General features: G+C 64.9%; 1 protein-coding gene across 3 annotated transcripts; it reads left to right on the top strand.

Moving 5' to 3' along the window:
- The first annotated feature begins 975 nt into the window (after positions 1 to 975).
- Positions 976 to 20,608, top strand: STK11 (serine/threonine kinase 11). 3 transcript variants are annotated; one of them, XM_043590097.1, is made up of 11 exons: positions 976 to 1,822; positions 10,405 to 10,488; positions 11,611 to 11,700; positions 12,387 to 12,519; positions 12,608 to 12,744; positions 13,795 to 13,922; positions 16,043 to 16,100; positions 16,373 to 16,569; positions 16,787 to 16,828; positions 19,031 to 19,249; positions 20,067 to 20,608. In XM_043590097.1, exons 1-10 carry the CDS (start codon positions 1,533 to 1,535, stop codon positions 19,231 to 19,233), a joined length of 1,362 nt encoding a protein of 453 aa, XP_043446032.1. In that variant the 5' UTR covers positions 976 to 1,532; the 3' UTR covers positions 19,234 to 19,249; positions 20,067 to 20,608. The 3 variants fall into 3 exon arrangements, 2 of the variants coding, with proteins under 2 accessions (XP_043446032.1, XP_043446033.1); XR_006298653.1 differs by lacking the exon at positions 16,787 to 16,828 and having other exon boundaries at positions 19,036 to 19,249; XM_043590098.1 differs by lacking the exon at positions 16,787 to 16,828.
- Positions 20,609 to 20,854: the final 246 nt, after the last annotated feature.

Raw genomic sequence — 20,854 nt, forward strand, 5'->3', positions numbered from 1 at the left:
CTGTGTGACCCTTGCCCTGGCCTCCGAGGGGGGTCTGTGGGTGAGGGGCTCCTCGAGGGCTCTGCCCGCGGCACAGCCGTTCCCAAGTGGCCGTTGTCGCTCTCGAACGCCGACGCCAACCCCGAGCCCCTCAGAGGTCGACGCTGCGGGCTCCCCGCGCCCGCTTCCCGCCAACCCCCCCACCCCATGACGGGCTCCTCCGCGCGCCAATGAGCCAAGCTGTATCCACCCCCGGGGCGGGGCCGAGAGTGAACCAATCCCCGTTTGGGCGCCTGCCTGTGTCCAAACGGCCCAATCGGCAGCGGTGGTGGGGCGGGCCGCGGGGCGGGGTCTCACGGCCCAGCCAACAGGCGGGCACGTCAGCGGCGGGAGGGGCGGGCCCCCCCGGCGGGCGTGCGGCGGCGCGGCGGCGCAGGGCGGGGGCGGGAGGTAAACAAGATGGCGGCGGCGTGTCGGGCGCGGAAGGGGGAGGCGGCCCGGGGCGTCCGCGACTGAGGCGGGGAGCGGGCGGCAGCGGCGGCGGGCGCCGGCCGGTTCCGCGCCGCCTTGCATGGGCTGGGCCCCCGCGCCGCCCCGCCTGCTCCACACGTGCGGCGGCTGCGGCGGGGGCACGCGCTGTCCGGGCCCCGGCGGCCTCGGGAACCCCCGGCCCGGGCCTTCGGCCTGCGCCGCCTCAGCCGCCCGGAGCCCTGCGGGTCCCCGCGCCCCGCGGCCCGCGGCCGACGGCGTTCTCGGCGGAGAGCGAGCGCGGGCTGCCGTTTGGGGCGGGGGACGGCCGCTCCGGGGTCCCAGGCCGGTGTGGGGGCGCCCCGGCGGCGGCCGGCTCCGACGGAAGTTGCTCCCCGCGGCGGGAGGGCCCCGGGCAGCCCCCGGCCCCCCGACGCGCGCTCGGGGCTGGCGGGGGCGGACCTCGGTGCCCCCCGCGCCTTCCGGACAGGCACCTGCCGCAACCGCGGGCCCCCGGGACGGCGGGCCCCGCCGGGAGCCGCCCCCAGCAGCGTGCCCGGCCCCCAGCGAAGCTCGGCTGCCCAGCCTGGGGCCCTGGGGCCGGCCGGCCGCCGCGGGGCCCTCTCTGGGCGCGCGCCACGACCCGCTGGTAATGCCCGTCCCGGAGAAGACTTGGTTTGGCTGCAGCGGTGTTTGTCCGAGGGTCTAAAGTCCCTGGAGGATGACCTAGCACTTGCAAGCCCCACCGGCCTCCTGAGGGCCCCCGTGGACGCGCCGGCCCGACCCGAAGCTGCGAGGCGGGCAGGCACCCAGACTTGCGACCCTCCGCACCCTCGGGTGCCGGGGTTCTGGGCCAGGCGCGCCTCTTGAACTCACGACGAGTACAATCGTTTCTTTTCGAAGAAGGATTTCCCTTTTTTTTTGTTTTTGTTTTTGTTTTTGTTTTTTGCGGTTTTTGTTGATTTTTGTTTTTTGCGTTTTTTTTTTTTCCTTGGAGAAGGGAACTTTAGGGGGACAAAAGGAAGAACCGCTCTTCGGGGGGGAATAGATAAGGAAGATAAAGGGACCGCCCGCGAGAGTCCAGGATGGATGTGGCCGACCCGCAGCAGCTGGGCATGTTTACAGAGGGGGAGCTGATGTCCGTGGGGATGGACACGTTCATCCACCGCATCGACTCCACGGAGGTCATCTACCAGCCACGTCGCAAGCGGGCCAAGCTCATCGGCAAGTACTTGATGGGGGACCTGCTGGGGGAGGGGTCCTACGGCAAGGTGAAGGAGGTGCTGGACTCGGAGACGCTCTGCCGGAGAGCCGTCAAAATCCTCAAGAAGAAGAAGTTGCGAAGGATCCCCAATGGGGAGGCCAACGTGAAGAAGTAAGTGTGGGCTTCCTGGGTCAGCGAGCGGCCAGCCAGCGAGGGTGGTCACCTTCCGTCCTTCCCTTTCTCCTTTCCTTCCTCCTCCCTTCCTTCCTGTCCCCTCAGCTCCCGTGGCCTCCTTGACAGGGAAGGTGTCGGTGGAAATCTGCTTTGTTACTTTCACGAAGTCAGGCCGGCTTGTTGCAGCCGGGTGTCCCGTTTCTTAGGATGCGGTGTCACAGCCTTTTCCGGAGGGGGGCGCGCCTCCCCCCCCCCCCAGCTGTCCAAAGAATTTAGGTGCCCAGTGGAACCAGCCAATGTTTATTTGGCCCTGAGACGCCGTGTTCCTAAACGGCCCTGGCCGCCACCAGCAGGTTTTCTGCGCAGCGTGCAGCTGTTACTAGGGCCGGGCGAAATGCGATTTGTTTATCCTGTTGGAGGGGAGCCCTGCGGTTGCCAAAAATAATTGTTTGCACTGGCTTATCGGTCAGCAGGGGGTAACTTAGCCCTTTCTTGCTCATTTGGGATGTGACACTAGATGCATCCGTGACTACAAGCCCAGGTGACTCCCTGGGAGAGGAATCAGCCCAGGCCCTGGCAAACTTTTTATCCAGACTTCCCCGGGCGCCTGTCCGCTCTTGGGCTTTGCAGAGGTCTCGGAGTCTGCATGCAGGAGGCTCCCCACAGATGGTGGGAGCCGTGTCTCCATCCCTCTTGCTGGTTTCAGGAGGAGGTGCCCCTCTTGTCGGCTGCCAGCCCCTGGGACCCCACCCTGCCTGGGCTCGTGCTCCTCCCAGCCTCCAGTTTCCAAGAAGGGGTTTATCTAACGGGCCAGGTGGCAGGACTGACTGACGACCTTGGACGTCCCGGTGTCGGCCCTCCCGCCAGGCCCATCCTGGAAAGTGCTGCTCCTCTGTCCGCTTTCACCTCCCCCTTCCTGGCCCAGCCTGCTCTCACGCAGAAGCTGAGCTGTGTTCACTTGCCCCGGGCCGGCCCAGGTCTGGGTGTGGTGAAATTGTGGATGGGCTGAGGACAGAGACCGGACTGGCTCCTGTGTTGGTGCCCGGCCTCTGGACAGTGTGGTCCAGAGGCAGGGCGGGCTGTATATCGATGAGGCCTTCTTCTGGTCTTCATGCCCCGGCCTGTGGACGTGGAGAAGGGATGGCCGGATGCCCTAGCTCTCTGTGCCAGTCTCTTCTTACCTGTGACATGCGGTTGGACAGGGGCCACCTGCATGCGGGGGGAGACTGAGGCGGGGGGGGGGGGGGCCCACCGGCACCCTCCTGAGGTCCAAGCGACCCCTCGCCCCTGAGTCAGGAATCCCCATTCAAGGGCTGCCCTCTAGGTGTTTTCTCGTTAAGCCAGAAACACCTAGGGGTTGCGTGGCCTCAGCCTGCCGGCACTCCTGCGGGGTGTGGGGCTGCACTCGAGCTCCTGCTTCTTGGATCCCACTCCTGGCACAGCCCCTCTCCCAATGTCCAGGGTCCATCTCTGTCCCACGGGCTCCTCTCCTCATCCCCTGATGTGTCTGGGGAACAGGGCCCGCCCGTGGCTGAGCTCTCCTGCTTGGAGGCGCCACGGGTCCACGGAGCATCCCTGGGGCTGGCCACTGGACTCCGTGCCGCTGTGGCCCCCCAGCCTCTTGGGAACAGCACCCTAAGGTTCCCAGAGTCCCTCTCAAGGGCCTGGGCTGCGTTCTGGCACCAACTGATCCGTGGCGAGAGTCCCCCACGTCCACTCTGCTGACTGTCCTGGGGCTCCTGGTGGCAGCAGGACTCCGCGGACCCCTGCTGGGACACAGGGGTGGTGCTGCGGTGGGCGAGTGCCCGCTCTGCTGAGGCACGGTGCAGGTGTCGTAGAGACACTTGTCCGCCAGACGCAGTGTGAGTCCTGACGAATGCACACACCCAAGGTCAAGTTAGAGGGCGTTCCACCACCTCCGAGAGCTCCCTTGTACTTGTGGGAGACACGAACGACCAGAACCTGATGGGGGGGTGGGGTTTGCTGAGCCCGGCGTCCCAGTCTCCGCACTCCTGAATGGCCAGGCAGGGCCCCAAGAGCTTGTGGAGACACGTGAGCGTGCCGTGTTGGGGCTGCAAGGGGCTCGGTCCCGCAGCATCCCTGAGAAGAACCTGAGGGGAAACCGAGGCCAGGGAGGTGGAGTGGCTCGGGGTCCCCAGCTGGCTTGGCCGTTCGCATAAGGTGTCCCAGCTGTGGGGCCCTGTGCCAGTGCCCGTTTCGTCAGCTCAGGGCCCGGCTCTCAGGGGAAGGAAAGGGGTGTCCTTGCATGGGGAAGTCTGTACTCCTTGGCCGGCCATGCTGCCAGCCGGCTGCGGGGAAAAAAGGCTCCTTTGTCTTTGAGAGGCTTAATAAACCCCAATAGCTCTTCTCCGAGTGAAGTGTCCGGAGCCGTCCAGACAAGCCTCTGGAGTCCCAGTGTGGATCAGAAGCCTTTTGCCTAAAGAATGATGCCTGTGGTAAAGGTGGTGGGGGTGGCCCAGGGTGGCCCTCCTGTCATGTGGCTTCCTCCCAGGAAGACCGCCTGGGGTCTGCACTTGCTCCTCTCTGCTTCTTGCTTCTAGAAACTAGCAGGTTCTTTGTATAGAGTGAGAAAGTTTCAGAAAGCATCAAGTAGGAAAGAGTCATTTGTGATCTCATCAAGTCTTTTTTTGTGTTTTTTCTTTAAACCTGTTCAAGCATTTTTTATATACCCTGATCGTTTTTAGGAAGAAAGTGGTATTGTTTTTCTAACGGGCAGTAAATCACATGGATTGAACCTGTAAAAGCTGGGAAGAGGGTATTTGGTGGGGTCTCCCTCTCTCCCGCTTCTCCGGGGGCAGCCGGCGAGATCTGGTGTGTGTCCTGCCAGTGGGGTTTTGTGCAGGTGTAGACAAGGCTGCTCGTCCTTCCCATTTTGACACGGTTGTCTCCCGGGCCGCGCAGCGCTGTGCATCCGTGCTGGAGCCGCGGGAAGGCAGCTGCGGGCGGCAGGTGCGCGGCTGACTGGCTGTGCCCACGACCACGACAGACGCTGCAACTCACTTTCCGGAGAGTCGCATGCGCCACAAAATGTTCTTTGTGGGCTCTTTTCCATCAGATGTTTGGGATCATAAAATTCACTTGCTGCTTACTGGCATACAAAGTCGGCGTATAAAGTCACGGGGTGGTCACTCTGCCCCTCAGGCTGTGGCTCTCGGACCCCTGCCAGTCGTCGGGCCTCCACTACGCGTCTCGGTGGTGGTCTTGTTGGGTCGGCAGGGCTCCGTGGCCGGGTCTGACCCACCTTGTGCCGGTGGCTCTGTTTGCTACGTTGGCGAGTTACTTCTGGCCACGTGCCGTGATAAGCGCACGGGTGCTGGAAGGGCACGTCACCACAAGTGGAGTCTTGGGGTCAAAGGGAGCGTGTGTGCCTCTGACAAGCTGTGTCCCGACTGCCGGTCCCCCAGCCTCCGCAGCCAGTCTCATCCAGCCAGCTGCTGTATCCCGAGTGAGCCCCAGGAGCAGCGGGTCCTCGGCACGGGGGCGGCTGCTCTGTACGCAGGCAGGCGCCGGCTTCCAGGCTGGGCCGCCTCGCGGTGATTGGCAGATAGTTGGATCTGGGTGGTGAATGGTTGGGATTGTAGTGTGTCCAGGATCAGAGCCCTGGACTTTGTCGGCTCCTGCTCTTGTCCCAGGTGGCCTCGACAAGGTCCCAGCGTCTGCTGGGGTGCCCCGCCCCGTGTCGGGAAGGGTTCCACTTTAACCCCGGGCTGGCTGGCTGCCAGAGGTGGCCTCGGGAGGGCGCGGTCCGTCCACTGCAACTCACAGGGACCGTCCTGGCGTCCTCCCTGGATGTCCGCTCCTTCCCTGGTGCGGGGCTCATTCTGAAATGTGGGAGCTTGGGGCAGTAGGTCGTGAGCCAGGCCTCACAGTGTACGGGACGCTGGCAGAGCCGCCCTTTATTCTGGGCCCACCATGCGGCTGGACTGCAGTTTATTCGAACAGCTTTATTGACACGGAACTCACATACCGACATTGGTGGCGATAAGGTGTGATTCGGTGGCATTGAATACTTACACGGATTGTGAAACCCTCAACGCTGCGTGGCTGGGGGAACGGTCCGCCTCCCCGAAAGCAACCCGGTCCCCATCAGCCATCTTCCTCCCCTCCTCCAGCCCCCACGAGCCCCTTCCTGTCCGTGGATGAGCCTGCTCTGAACGTTTCACACACGTGGACTCACGCCCTGTGTGGCCTCTCGTGTCGGGTTTCCTCCCTGAGCGTCGTGTGTTCGGGGTCCGTCCGCGAGGCGGCGGGTGTGGGCGCCTCTCGCTCCTGCTCGCAGCTGAGGGACGTGCGCGTGTACAGATCGACCGCGTCTTGTTTGTCCACCTACATGCCAGTGGGGTGTTCAGGTCGTGTCCACTTGACGCCTCCTGTGAGTCGTGCTGTTGGGGACATGTGTGGACTGTCCTACGAGCAACTTCCCCTTGTTTCAGTCTCCCTCCTGGGACAGCGTTCAGAAGCATCAACAGCGGGGCTGAGAGGTGACGGGATCTTGCTCAGTGTCCCTCTGCCAGTGCTGCCGTGGCCCCTGGTCTGCCCCTCGGAGCCCAGTGGACCGCTCCTCATCTGACGGGGAGTGACGCGCGGGCCTCGCTCGGGGATGCATGGAGCCGGTGCTTCTCAGGGCAGTGGGCCTGTTTGTCACTGTGTGTTTTGTTTGGGGCCGACGTGACCGTGAAGGCAGTGACTCTCCATTTCTCTGTAAGCTTGAATGGCTTTATGACCCTCATTCGGTTTTTCCTCCAGTTAATCGACAAGTCGGCTAAGCAGTCCACTTGGGTTGGGCAGCAACCCTGGGCAGGTCCCAGGCAGCAACGGGGGTGGGGGGTGGGGGAGTGGGGGTTGTGACCACAGGCACTGAGACGGGGGGGGGGAGGGGGGGGAGCGGAAGGCACCACTTCCTCTGCCTCCACTTCCTGCATCCGGGCTGAGCTCCTCGCCTTTCCTTTTTCTTTACACATTGTTTTTCCTTGTGTTTAGACCCACCATGTAACCTGTAGGGGACACGGAAAGTACAGAGGTGATAGGAACCCCCAGGACGCTCGGGGGTCCCTGATCAGATGGCTTGGCGTGCCCTCCTCCTGCACTCTCTGTCCTGGAGCTCTGGCCGCTGCCAGCTGTGTTCGGGGACTGCCCCTTCTGTTCGGGGACTGCCTGACATTGTGTCCGTCCTTTCCTGGTAGAGATAAGGTGACTGACTCGAGTGCTCACTCACGGTGCTTTGATCACAGTGAACCAAACAAACAAGTGGACGGCCCAGCATGCCCACGGTGGATCCGCCTGTTTACGTCAGAGTGTGGACTTTTATTTTTAAGGACAAACTTTTTGGACGTCGGAGTAGGAGTGTTGAGCTGTTTCACTGCAGAGGCAAGGGTGCTGCCCTCTGGTTTGGTTCAGAGCTGGTGCTGTGACCATCTTGTAGAGGATGGACATTGGGTGGTGGTTTCATCCTGATGGCAGTGGTGGAGGGGGAGGCACGCGAGGACAATGCAGAGCGGGGGGCTCGCCTTCCTATCAGTGAGGACCCTCCCGGGGCCCCTTGACTCTCAGTGTGGGATTAGAAGTGCGGTCCCAGGCTCCGTCCCCCTGCCTCTGCGTGGAGCTCTGCTGTAGATGCTGCGGTCCTGCTGCCCCACATCCCCTACAGGTGGCTGCCATCTGGCTGGATGAAGGAAAGGCCTCCTGGTCTCAACACATGGGTTTTATTTTTATTTTATTTATTTTTAAGTAGGTGCCACACCCAACATGGGGCTCAAATTCACAACCTTGAGATCAAGGGTCACACGCTCCACCTGCCGATCCAGCCAGGTGCCCCATTAACACATGCATTTTAGTTACGTTGCAGGTACCTGAAGCGATCTCTTTGGATGAAGAGGGCCCTGAGGAAGTTTCCAGGGCCAAGAGGGTGGCACGGACAGGTCGAGGAAGCATTTGACTCACCAGGCTGTAGTGAAGGCAGCTGACCGGAGATATCCCGATGTGTTGGAGAATCTCATTCCGGTGCTGTGGTCTGTGCTGATTGTTCCCAGTCCTGTGTGCGGTCCCGGGAAGCGAGAGCTTGGAGGAGTCGGGGTCTGTCTCTGGGGCTGACCCCGTCGGTCCCCACCGGGCATGCAGGGCTTGCTAACTTCGCTCCCGCCGTGCACGGATGCCCTTCTCCTCTGGGGCTGTCTCACTCCTGCCCCTTTTGCTAAATCCACCTGGGCTGCCGACCCCTTGACAGGAGTCCAGGCAGCACCTGGCGGTGACCCCAGAGGGGTCTGCTGGCGTGCGTCCTGCCAGTGGGGTTTTGTGCAGGTGTAGACAAGACTGCACATCCTTCCCGTTTTGGCACGCTTGTCTCCCGGGCCGCGCAGCGCTGTGCTGGGGGCTGGGGGCTGATGGTCGGCCGCCCCCCCATAAATGGGTATTTGCTGCCACCCCGTGCCTGTTGGGGAGAAATGGAGGGTGATGGGCCAGTGGGCGGAGAGTCCCTCTGGACACACGGAGCAGGGCTGGGGCAGGCAGGGGAGTGGGATGGTTTGAGGGGGGAGGGGGTGGAGGAAGGGCTGAGGGAGGGAGATGAGGCCTGAGTTCCAGGGGATGCCCTGTGCTGGCCCAGAGGGGCTCAGAGGCGAGGATAGGGGTGGCCTGAGGTTCCGCTCCTGCTCGTCGCGGACCTTGATCCTTTACAGCAGGGCACCGTCCCTCGCCTGACACCCCCCACCCCCAGAGGACAGTGGGCCCTGTCTGGGGACGTCTGTGGCTGTCAGGAGTGGCGGGGGGGGGGGGGGCGGGGGGAGGCGGGGATACTACTGAACTAGGGCCCAGGACGCCCCCACTCGACAGCGACCTGCCCAGAATGTTAGAAGTGCCGAGGGGGAGACACCCTGCGTTAATTATTTGGGGGGATAAAAAGGGATTCTGATCTCTGCTCATGAGGGACGGCAGAGTAAGTCCCCAGGGCTCAGAGGGTACAAGCAGGGCCGCCCCGGCTTCTGCTTGTCACCCCCTCTCCCTCCCACTCAGTGTGTGTATTTCTATATGTGCAGCATCCCTGGGCCTCAGTAGTCAGACGGATAGGGATACTGTGGAGAAACAGGAAAACGAGGCTAGAAATCTCCTTGAGCCCAGAACTCTGCGGGGGGTGGGGGGGTGGGGACGTGGGGACAGGGTTTGGTCGGTGAGTTTGTGGGGGAAGTGCCTGCAAGCCTGTGCTTTGTTCTGTGAGGCGATGGCCTCTGGGCCTGGGGTCTCCGGTCTGGGGTGCGGGGCTGTGCACACACGCCGAGTCCAGGGCCCTGGGTGGTTGCAGGCATCACACCGCAGAGGACCTGCCCTGGGGAGGGGGTGGGGTTGTCAGGAGAGGCCCCCTGGAGGTGGTGGCGGGGCCTGGGTCTGTGAGGACGGTGGGCTCTCCAGCCCATGCCTGAGCTTTCTGCCGAGGACTTCCTAGACTTTCCGTACGGTTTGATGGCATTTAATGTATTCGTGGGGATGGGCACCCACCACGCGCTTATCTAGCTCGTCATCCCTAGAGCAACCGTAAAGCAACCTAAAGGTCCCCATCAGCAGTCACTCCCTGCCCCTCCCCCAGCCCCCGGCCCCCACGAGCCCCCCTCCTGTCCATGGACGGGCCCGTTCTGGACGTTTCACACACGTGGACTCACACCCCGCGTGGCCTCTCGTGTCGGGTTCCCTCCCTGAGCGTCGTGTGTCCGGGGTCCGTCCTGGGGGTGGCGGGGGTGGGCGCCTTGCTCCTGCTCGCGGCTGAGCGATGTCCGCGTGCGCGGTGGATGCGCCTGGGGGGGGGGGGGCGTGCGCGTGCGCGGTGGGCACAGTCGTCTGTGGACATTCGCGTGTGTGGTGGGCACTGGGGTGGTTCCAGCTTGGAGGTTTGTGTGGCCGGCGCTGCCCTGGCCAGGCAGGTGCAGCCTTCTGTGTGGACGTGTTTTCAGTTCTCGCGGGCACGGCACGCACCTGGAGTGGCACTGTGGGTTCGGCTGCTGGCCGGCGGCCTCCCGAGGGGCTGCCGACCGCTCCCCCTGTACCTGCCAGCTGTGAGGGCCCCTCCCCTGTTCAGACCCCGGAGAGGTGAGGCGTCGGGGGGCCGTCCGCAGAGCGGGCAGCACTGGGCACGGGCTGGGGGCGTGCGTGGCACCGGGTGGGCCGTGGCGTCCACTCTGGTGGGGCCTGTGCCCGGACGGGAGCCGCGGAGGTCTCCTGGGCTCTCTGCCCTTCCCCAGGGGCTGCGGGGCGCCAGGGAGAGCAAGGGGGCCTTGCGGGCACGTTCCAGCCGTGGCGCACCGCCTGGGGCTTCGTCCCCACCAAGAGGCGCGGAAGGGATGCGGGGCGGCGGGGACAGTCACAGCCTGGCCTTGCCGTGTAACCGAGCCCCGGCTCCTGCACGTGGTGGCTGCTCACTGCCGCCTCAGAGCCTGCGGCCCCTGCACCCCTGCACCCCTGCACGGCGCCCCCAGGGCAAGCGCCCTCCTTCCCGAGCGAGCGGAGCGGGGAGCAGGGTGTTCTGAGCCGTTCTCGCGGGCGGCTCCGCTGACGCCTCTGTTTTGTGTCTTCAGGGAAATCCAACTTCTGAGGAGGTTGCGGCACAAAAACGTCATCCAGCTGGTGGACGTGTTGTACAATGAAGAGAAGCAAAAAATATATCCTTCTGGTAGCCGGGCCCCTCTGCGAGCGCCGGGTCAGGGCTGCGGGGTCGAGCGGAGTTGTAGGGCCTGGGGACCCCAAACCTCCCTCGGTGACCCTGGGTGGTGGGCTGGCAAACCCCGGGGGGCTGCCGAGGCAGCACCAGCCCGAGCGCGGCCTTGTCCGGCTAGTGCCGCCTGCCAGGTCTGCAGGGTGTCTTCCGATCTTCGCTTGTGTGGGTGCTGTGCCCTCCCTTCGCCCTGTGCCCTGGGCTGGGAGTACGGGGTCCCAGGCCCCACCCCTAAGTCCGGGGGGGCCTCGTGGAGGGCGCTCTCCTTGCGTCTGGCATTCCGGCCGCACCTTGCCCTGCACGGCCGCTCTGTTTAGGGTAGAACGTGGGGTGGGGCGGGGAGTGTCACTGCAGGGGCACTTCACTGGGACGGTCCTTGGCTCTGCCCTTTTCTCTCTGGGGGCGGGCCCTGTGTCTTCCGGCTCTAGCTCTAGGGGGCGGGGGGGGGGGCTCTCAGGTCTAGCCAAGGGACTGATGTCTTTCCACAAAGGCGTCTGTCACTGACTTGCTGGGCACAGAGTGGTGGGCTTTCCAGCACGTGGCTCCTCTCCAGCATGGTGCACTCAGGGTCACCTCTGGGGGAGATGTGGCGGGGGCCTCCACCTTCTCTCCTGCTGGCCTGAGACACAGCCGCTTCCGGCGCTTCCGGCCTGGCCTGACGGCCCCCAGGCTTCCCTCCCCTCTGCCCACCCCGCCCCTCCCTCCTGCCCTGCAAGCTTTGTCTCCTCTTGGTGTGGGGCTTCCTGGGGGGCTAGGGGTGAGGCGGGAGCCCCTCAGGGTGTTGAGAGCTTCTCGTGGGCCGGGGGACTGAGCCCAGACTAGGCGACCACAGACCTCTACAAGTTGACCCTGGGGAGGTCAGCGGAGGGGCAGAGGCGCCCTACGGGCTCTGTAATCTCTCTGGTCTTTGTCGTGGTCTCGGCGCACTACCCTACCGCTTGTCTCTGTTGATGCGGTGCGGTCTTCTCCCCCAAACCCTTCCCGCGAGCGTCTGGCTGGCTGTTCCCAGGGGGCAGGCCCTGCCTGGGGTGGGGGTCCCTGTCAGCCCATGGTTTCCTTAGCCCCGCACGTATATGGTGATGGAGTACTGCGTGTGCGGCATGCAGGAGATGCTGGACAGCGTGCCCGAGAAGCGCTTCCCCGTGTGCCAGGCCCACGGGTGAGTGCTTGCCGCGGGGGCCCGTGGCTCCCCCCTCCCGTGGGGTGACCCACACTCGGGCCCGTCCCGCGTTCAGACGAGTTTTTCTGATCACCAGCGAGATGAACGCTCCAGTGTGTTTTAAAGCCCAGCTTCGGGGGCCCAGTTTGCAGCCTGCCCGGCCCAGCGGCTGTGTCTGCCGACCCTGGTGGGCTTGCTGCCTGAGACTCTGGGACCTCCTGGTCCTTGAAAGGCCGAGGACAGTGACCCGAACTGCCACGGGTCAGCTGGCCCTCCTGGGGAGTCACACCTCTCCAGCCCTGCTGCCGGCCTGTGTCGTGAGGGAGCGGGAAGCAGGCAGAGTGAGCCTGGGTCCCTGGCCCCAAGGGGCCCCTTTAGGGCCATGTGGTCACGTCCAGGCAGAGTGATTGTGGGGACGCAGCGCGGCCCTCGGGCCGATGGGGAGTGCAGAGAAGGGCTGCCCGGAGTGGGGCGGCAGCGGGGGCCAGGGAGCCCTCCTTGCCTTCCCCAGGTGGGACCAGGAATGGCTCAGATTGGTCAGCGTCCCTCTGGTTCCCTGCTGGGCCACCCGTCCCGTGCTTTCTGTTTGCGCGGCCCCGATGTCTCTGGTGCCGGCGCCGGGGGGGACCCGGGGGGCAGGATCGAGGTTCCTGGTGGGGCGGGTCACAGAAGTCATGTCCCCCCAGGTACTTCTGCCAGCTGGTGGACGGCCTGGAGTACCTGCACAGCCAGGGCATCGTGCACAAGGACATCAAGCCAGGCAACCTGCTGCTCACCACGGGCGGCACCCTCAAGATCTCCGACCTGGGTGTGGCCGAGGTTGGTGCGCCTCCCTTAGCGCCCCGGGGGGCGGGAGGGGGCGCTCCCGCGGGGGCTGCTCCCTGAGGTCCACCTGGCGATGCTGCAGGCCCTGCACCCCTTTGCCGAGGACGACACGTGCCGGACGAGCCAGGGCTCCCCAGCGTTCCAGCCCCCTGAGATCGCCAACGGCCTGGACACCTTCTCTGGCTTTAAGGTGGACATCTGGTCGGCTGGGGTGACTCTGTAAGTGCCCGTGGGCCTCGGTCCCCCTGCTTCACCCCCGCCAGGGGCCCCTCCTGTGCCCACCAAGGACTCAGGCCTGTTTGGGCTTCAGGCCTCTAGAACCGCCCCTCCTAGCGTGTCCCCCAGACACCGTTCCCGGGCTGTGCCGGGTGGCCAGAGTGCCAGAGAAACCGTGGTGCCAAGATGAGAAGCCCCCTGTGGGTAGGAGCAGAGGGGGCCGCTCCCCGCCTTGTGGGGTCCTCGGGATTAGCCGTGTGCGGGTGCACACGGCCGGGCCTTCCTCCTCGGCCGTGAGGGCTCGTACTGGTACGTGTGCCCCGGTTCACACCCCAGGGCCACTGCTGTTGTCTCGAAGCAAGTGTTTCTGTCCTGACTCTACGCCGTCACCCCGGAGGAGTCTCAGACCGTGTCCCCCAGTTCTGCTCGTCCGTCCCTCGGGGCACATCCCCGAGCACTTCTGCGTGAGCAGCGGTCAGCGTGGTGCCTGCCACAGAGGGCAGGCCCTAACTTTCCAGAACCTTCCCTCCTGCCTCTTGCAGGGCGGCTGCCGGCCGACATGGGTGTTTCATTTCGTTTTATTTTTGTTTTTTAAGTATTTATCTGTTTTTGAGGGAGTGAGAGCAGAGGGGCAGAGGGAGAGAGAGAGAGAGAGGGAAAGAGCGAGTCCCAAGCAGGCCCCGCACTGTCAGTGCAAAGCCTGACGCGGCGCTCAGTCCCCCGAACCGTGAGACCACGACCTGAGCCAAAATCAGGAGTGGGACCTTTAAACGACTGAGCCCCCCGGGCTCCCCTGTTTCGTTTTATTTTGTTGAGAGATCACTCCTGCGCTGTCAGAGCCACCCTTTTAAGGGGTCCAGTGCAGTGGTTTCTGGTGTTTTCAGAGTGGTGCTGCCGCCGCCACCACCACCTATTCCAGAGCATTCCCGTCACCCAGTGTGAGGCCCTACAGGTGAGGGTGGTTTAAGGCTCCTGTGCCAGGCTGGTCCCAGGCTGGGGCTGCAGGAGAGGCCCCAACTGACCGGGCCTCTCTCCTTCCCCTTGGGGGCGAAGCTATAACATCACGACAGGCCTGTACCCATTCGAGGGGGACAACATCTACAAGTTGTTTGAGAACATCGGGAAGGGAGACTACACGATCCCGGGTGACTGCGGCCCCCCGCTCTCGGACTTGCTGAGAGGTGAGGCCCTCGGGACGGCACCTGTGGGGCTGGAGGTGTCGGGAACGGGCTGCCAGCGGGTGTTGGGGGCCCTGGGGGTTTTCTACAGACCACTGGCCTCTGGAGAGCTGGGTTTCATCTCTGCAGCCCCACGCCCCACGTGCCCGGCCTGTCCCCCACCCCACCCAAGGAATGGGCCCAGTTAGTGGAGAGTGGCTGGCAGGATCAGCTCTGGAGGCTGAGGCTGAGGCTGGGAGGGGCATTGCTGACTTCCTTGGGCCCTACTGCCTGCTTGGGGCCTTGGTTCCACCCTCTTCTGGCCCCCCAGCACCCCCCCCCCCACCCGCCCCCCGGCTGGTTTCTTCCTGCTGCGTGTCCCAGGCTGTGCAGCAGGGGGCGCTGTGCATCCGACGCAGGGCCCTGGCCAGGGTGGCACCTCCCCTCCGCCCCGCAAGGGGCGGGGCTGCCACAGCTGGCCTCCTGGGGTTCCTGGATGTTTGTTTTCAGGGCCCGGTGGGTGATGATCTGGCTCATCCAGAGCACCCCCTCAGGTGTGAGTGGTACCTAAGAGTTGTCACCGAGATAGCGCCTTGGGGTCTGTCTCTGCCTGTAGTCCTTAGGCGTGTAACTGACTTTACGCTCGGCTCGCGTTGGATGTTCAGTTTCTAGATCTCCTGTGACTTCAGTTGAAGGAGTAGATTCACGTTACCTCACGTGCTCTTGAGAGTTTCCCGATAACTGAGGCAGGCCGGCACTCACGTTTACGTTAAGATGAAACGAGGCTGGGGCTGAGGCTGGGGCTGCAGCGGCCGAACTCCAAGCGCTGGGCAGCCTGTGCGGCGCCCCCCTCCCTCTGGGGCCCTGCCTGGACAGCCACCCCAGGACCCGCGAAGGCGAAGGCGGCTGAGCACGCAGCCCAGGGTGTTCTGGGAACGGGGGAAGCAGCTCTGCCCTGTTCCCGGTACGCGCTGTGGCCCAGCCCGCCTGCTGCTCAGACCTGGCCTTCTCCCCCCCACCCCACCCGCCCGCCCCCAGTTCTCCCTGGAAGCTCCTGGGCACTCTGGAGGAGGGTTGTGATGTCCACCCTCCTTGTCCTCGAGTGCGCCCAGAGCATGGCCCTCTCACCTCCTCTCACCCCCCACGAGGGCTTTCTTTTCCACCGAAGGTCATTTCAGACACGGCTGAGGTGGCAGATGGCGCACTTTCTCTTGACAGGCAGCGGCTGGTTGGCGGTTTCTCTAAAGGAAGCTTCCTTTGCTTGGTCCGTTACTGCCCTTACTTTTGTCAGCGCTTGAAATAGCCCCCATCGGGGAGCTTAGGTAGATGGCAGAGGGCATCAGTAGTCCGGTCCCTCACCTCCTCCAGGTCCATTTGCCCTGAGGCCGAGGTGGCCCCGGGGCTCATGGTCTGCAGATGCCCCTGTACTGCAGCCAGGCCTGGAGAGTACCATCCGGGCCCTGAGGCCTGGGGTCCGACCAGCTCTCCAGATCGAATCGCTGTGCGGTTTGGAGAACAAAGTTGTCCTCCGGGTGTGTGACGTGCCGAGTTCTCAGAGCTGTTCCCCTCCCGCCCCCACCATGTGGAAGCTGCGGGCTCTGGGGTGGGACCTGCCCCCCAGCACCAGACCCTTGTGCGAACGTCCACAGCGCGTCGCCCTCTTGGCCTCCGTTCTCTCCGTCTGCCGTCTCGGGGACCGTCCGTTTGGTCCTGGCTAGCAATGCTGACCGCTAGCGTCCCCTGCCTTTTGCCGGCCGGGGGCCAGCAGAGAGTGGGCCTGCGTGCTTGACTTCCCTGAGCACACGGACAGGTTCTGCGTCGCTGCGGTGGGCCTGCCCTGCTCCCCGGTGGCTCTGGTGTCCACCTTCCTGCCAGCAGCCTCGTGGGGCCCGGAGCTGTGCGCACCCAGTGTTCGCAGTTATGGACTCTGCGTGTTGGCCCCGTTGCCCGGGCCGGCCCTACTGGTGGAGGCCAGGCCTGTGGGGGGCTGGCCGGGGGGGAGTGCCTGGAGCACCGAGCTGGGGCTCCCTTCACACATGCCCGCACCCCTTCTCCTGGGGGTGTCCTCTGGGCACGGGCTGACACGGGCTGGGGCTGGGGCCACGTCCCCAGCACTGACTCCCCACGCCCTGCTGGTCTGTCAGGGATGCTGGAATACGAGCCAGCCAGGAGGTTCTCCATACAGCAGATCAGACAACACAGGTGAGTGTCCCGTGTGGGGCCGGCCGTGGGGGTGGGGGTGGGTCTGGGGGCATGGGGGGTACGCGTGGTGGGAGTGAGTCGGGGGTTGGGGTGCAGGCGCTGTGCACGGTGAGAGAGAGTATGGGGTGCACGTGGTGGGAGTGAGTGGGGGGCGGGGTTGGGTTATCTGGCTGCTCTCTTCCCCTGGCTTTTAGGCTGGGCCTGAGGTCGGGAGGTGCCCCGTGTTGAGGGCGGGGGAGCCCCTGCACTGTCCTGACCTGTGACTTCCACAGCTGGTTCCGGAAGAAGCACCCGCCATCAGAGGAGCCCGTGCCCATCCCGCCAAGCTCAGACTGCAAGGACCGCTGGCGAGGCATGACAGTGGTGCCCTACCTGGAGGATCTGCATGGCTGTGCGGACGACAATGGGGACGAGGACCTGTTCGATATCGAGGACGACATCATCTACACTCAGGACTTCACGGTGCCCGGTGAGTGCGGCCGCTTCGCGGCCTGGCCCAGGGGCCCCTGCCCGCGGTAGCAGGGATCACATCCCCGGAGGGGACCCTCCTGTGTTCTGGGGAGTGCAGTCCGCGTCCCGCCGGGCGGTGAGAGATGGGGGAAAGCCCCTCCGACGGCCCGAGAGGGTCCAGTGGCCCTCCTGGTGCCCGGCCGCCAGCCCTGATGCGTGTCGCCTTGCTTCCCCAGGTGGCGAGGAGGCGTCTGAGGCAGGGCTTAGAGAGGAGAGAGGCACGCAGAGGAGCCAGTGTTCAGACCTTTCTGGAGAGGAAGCTGAGGCCGGGGGCGTAGAGCAGCTCGGGGCGTAGTGTAGCGCTGCTCCCCGCTCCAGTGCCGTAGAGGCCAGGCCTCGGCACCCCTGCCTCCCTCCTTAAGCCTGCGCAGCTGCCCGAGCGTCCCCCCCCCCCCCAGCCCCTCCCCAACCCCCTTCCACAGCGCTCACAGCTCTGTTGTGTCCTGGGGCCAGCCTGTCGGCTCCTGTCATAAAGGTTTGCCACGCTGTGCGTGTGGGGGTGATGCCGGTCTCCCTTTGTGCTGGCTTGTTTGCCAGGAGTGAGGATTCTATTGTAGAAAGAATTGGCGTGTGGAGGTGGCCTGTGTGGTGGGTGGGCCCCCGGGAGACCCCACTGGGCAGTAACGCCGTGGGCCCAGCGCCCTTTTCCTGCCAGAGCCGGGGCGGGGATCATGGGTCCCGCTCCTGTGGGGGGCGTGCTTGGGGTTTCTGTGACAGCCTGTCATGGCCGGCCGCAGGATCGTCTCAGAGCCGGCGCCTGCTGGACCCTGAGTTTCTGTGGCTTTGGCTCAGCCGTTTCCCTACCGGGTCCTGGGCTCCAGGAGTCCCGGGAGGTGACGTGTACGGAGTCCTAGCTCTGGGAGCCCTGGCCTTCAGAGCTTCTGTTTCCCATGGAGAGTGAGAACAAGGCGTCCTGCCTCTCAGAGTCGCTGGGGTGTTGTGTCAGGAACTTGTGAGGGGCCCTCGCTGGCAGACAGTCTGCTGTCCCAGGAAGGCCGAGTGAGGACCCTGCCCAATCCCCAGAACCTCGCCAGACTATACTGACCGTGTATGTTGGCTCCCGTGTGCCCTTTGGCCCGTGTGAGAGGCCAGGGGCTGCCTTTGACGGGTAGGGGAGGGCGCACCCGAGGGCAGCTCTCCAGGCTTGGAGCCACATGCCTGGCCGGGCGATGTCGTCCGTGTCAGAAGTAGCACAGTCCTGCTCCAGGACCAGTGGGGTTTTCTCTGACCTCCTGTGGGTCAGCGGTGGGCTGTGCTGGGGCCAAGATCCCTCCTCGCTTCAGTCCCGGTGGGGTGCTTCCGCTCAGAGGCTCTCAGCTGCTTGGCCTCGGTCTCCCCGGACTGTCCCCACTGTGGAGGTCTGCCGCCCACCCTGACAGCTGGGTGCCGGGCCTCGGGCTGGGGTGGAGTGGGTGCTTGCCGGCCGTGCCCCAGTCCCTTGAGGGCAGGGAGGCCGGGTCCTGTGCCGCCTCAGCCACAGCTGCTGTGCCGGTGGCTGGGCTCCAGGTGGTCTGTGCAGAGCTGCCCCCGCACCCCCCCCCATGGCCCCTCCTCCATCAGAGCAGGGTTCCTGGCCCCCCCAAGGGCTTTTCTCAGCAGGAGCCTGTCAGCAGTGAGGAGCTCTGACCTAAGATGCCGTGTTCCAGAAGCTGCTGTCAGGCAGTGGGACTCTTGGCCCAGAGGGGGCGCTGTGCTGGGGAAGAGGTCGGCTGGCGGCAGCCGTGGGCAGCTTTCCACCTGTGTCGCAGGAGGGCGGACTGTGGGCAGCAGGCCGGTTCTCCATGTGCACTGAATGAGCCACTTGGGCCCTGGCACGTTGGCCAGCTCCTATGTGCCTTCCTCCTCCCCCGCCCCCACAGTTCAGGCAGGCAGCCCCAGGCCCATGGCTCCCCAGAGGCCAGCAAGGGCTGGTGCCACCCAGTTGAGAGTAGGGACCGGCAGGCCCTGGGCCCTGATCTCTTCATCCCGTGCCCGGCACGGGGAGTCGAGGCTGGCGTTCGTGGGAGAGATGCCTGTCGCACACCTGGCCTGAGCCCAGCCCCTCCCAAGCCCCGAGGGCCCAGCCTGCTGTGGCCTCTGCAGGGGCGAACGGGCCGAGCCCAGGTCCCTGTGCCCCAGGTCCCCGGTCCCTTCCCCTTGTGCTGGGGTGGATGGTGAGCACTCAGCCCACCTGGTGCAGACACCCGGCTCAAACCTGAGCAGGCAGGTGAGCGTGGGCTGGGCCCCCACCTCGGTGGGCTCCCTCTAGCCGGATGAGGGGCCCTGCGGGAGGGGCCGGGGCGGGACAGGCTGTGGAGGAGCCCGGCGGGGCAGAGAGGACCTAAGCCCAGGCAGGCGGAGACGTAGCCTGAGGGCTGGGGGGGCCCTGGGGGTGTTGGTCTTGGGCCCCCATCAGCCCACACTCGCCTTCTCCCTCCTAGGACAGGTCCCAGAAGAGGAGGCTAGTCAGAACGGGCAGAGCCGGGGCCCGCCCAAAGTCGTGTGCATGAACGGCACGGAGTCGGCGCAGCTGAGCGCCAAGTCGAAGGTGGAGCGCCGGGCCAGCGCCGCCTCCAACCCCACCCGCAAGGCCTGCTCGGCCAGCAGCAAGATCCGCCGGCTGTCGGCCTGCAAGCAGCAGTGAGGGTCGCCGCCCGCAGGTAGGCCGCCTCGGGGACCTGGGGGGGATGGGACGCACCGAGGGCACCGGCCCACCACTGCTGACCGGGGCCGGTTCTGCCCTTCGCCGTTCTGTCGGTCTTCGTCCACCGCCACCGGCATCTGGGCCAGAGGTAGAGGAACTCACTTGCCCTAGGACCCTGGCCGGGGGTTCGGGGGTGGGGGGTGGCTTGGGCAGCAGCTCCTGCGAGCAGGAGGCGGGCCCCTCACAGGAGCCGCCTGTCCTGCCAGCCCCGGGTGATGCTGGACTCAGCCCAGAGGTGTATGAGGCGTCGGGTGGCCGGGTGGGAGGTTGAGACGTCTTGGGTTTGGCTCGGGCTGTCATCCTGGTGGCCGCTCGGCCTCCTCCACTTCCTCTTCCTGCTCCTGCCTGCTCCAGTCCAAGAAGGTGTATGTGGAGGGGAATCAGGCCCCAGGGGTGCAGGAGAGCCCATCGTCTGCTCGGGGTGCAGGCGGGGTGCCCTCTCCCAGGGTGCTGCCCCCACCCCCCCTCAAGTGGCCCTGGAGTGCTTATCTGCCAGCATCAGAACCAGCCAGGCAGGCTGAAACCTGCTTCTTTAGGGAGGCCTGGCTCTCTCTGTGGAGGGTGGTGCTTAACCCCAGTGGGCAGGGAGTGAACTACACGGTGGCCCTTCAGATCAGTGCGACCTTGCCTGGTCTCTCTGGACGCCTGACAGCTCCGTGTGACCAGGCCTCAGTTTCCCCCACCCTGTCAGCGGGCCCCAGGGTGGGCCCTGCCTCCTGAGATGCAGAACGTGTTCGCCGGCCCAGGAGTGACCCATCTGTTCCCGTCTGCAGCCCGTCTCATCCAGGTGCCACGGCCCAGGTCCTCAGTCTTCCCGCCGACTGCTGGCCCACGTCTGCTGCCCAGAAAGGCCACCACCACACCCTCCTTGCCGACTGCCCCTCAGGAATCCAGGGGTCCTGGAGGGCCATGGCTGGGGGACAGCAGGGACTGGGGACTGGCCTTCCCCTCATGGCCAGTGAACACGGCCTCTCATTGACTTTGCAGCCCTGTGCTGAGCCCCCTCCCCGGGCCTCGGGAGGAGGGAGAGCGCCGGCACGCGGGCCCCGCGGGAAGCCCCTGCCATGCACTTTACGTTCAGACTACTGGTCCTCGCCCCACCCCTGACTTCTTTTTACTCTGCTCCACGTTAGCGCCTCCCACACCTAGTGACGTGTTCAGACAAACCACAGCCACAGCCGGAGCCAGTAGAAGAACAGGGCCGTCAACCAAGATGCATGCCCAGAGCCCAAGGGAGCCAGGCGGCTGCCTTGTCTTTGTTGTTTGGTTGGTTCCTTTTCCTTTTTCTAAGAAAAAATAAAGCAGGTGGATTTGAGCTGGTTGTGAAGGGTGTTTGGGAACTGTTGGGTGGTCCTCTCGTGGGCTTCACAGCCCGGGGGGCAGGCTGGGCTCTGCAGGTCTTGCCGGCCGGCAGGTGGCCGGGTGGCGGGAACTGGGGCTTCCGAGGGGGTCTGTCTTTGGCCACGCTGGACAGGAGTCCCCTCGGTGGTGACCGGTCTCCCCAAAGCTCCCCAGGGCCCTCGGCTCCCCAGTGCAGCAGCCGGGGGGCCTGACCGCAGGA

This window comes from Prionailurus bengalensis, chromosome A2 (genome assembly GCF_016509475.1).
Source record: "Prionailurus bengalensis isolate Pbe53 chromosome A2, Fcat_Pben_1.1_paternal_pri, whole genome shotgun sequence".
In the NCBI taxonomy this organism is placed as follows: domain Eukaryota; kingdom Metazoa; phylum Chordata; class Mammalia; order Carnivora; family Felidae; genus Prionailurus; species Prionailurus bengalensis.

Coding starts and splice junctions, on each gene's coding strand:
- STK11 (XM_043590097.1), top strand. CDS start 1,533: ATGGATGTGGCCGACCCGCAGCAGCTGGGCATGTTTACAGAGGGGGAG. Junction 16,101..16,372: donor CAGCAGATCAGACAACACAG/GTGAGTGTCCCG, acceptor TGACTTCCACAG/CTGGTTCCGGAAGAAGCACC. Junction 16,829..19,030: donor AGGGCTTAGAGAGGAGAGAG/GCACGCAGAGGA, acceptor TCTCCCTCCTAG/GACAGGTCCCAGAAGAGGAG.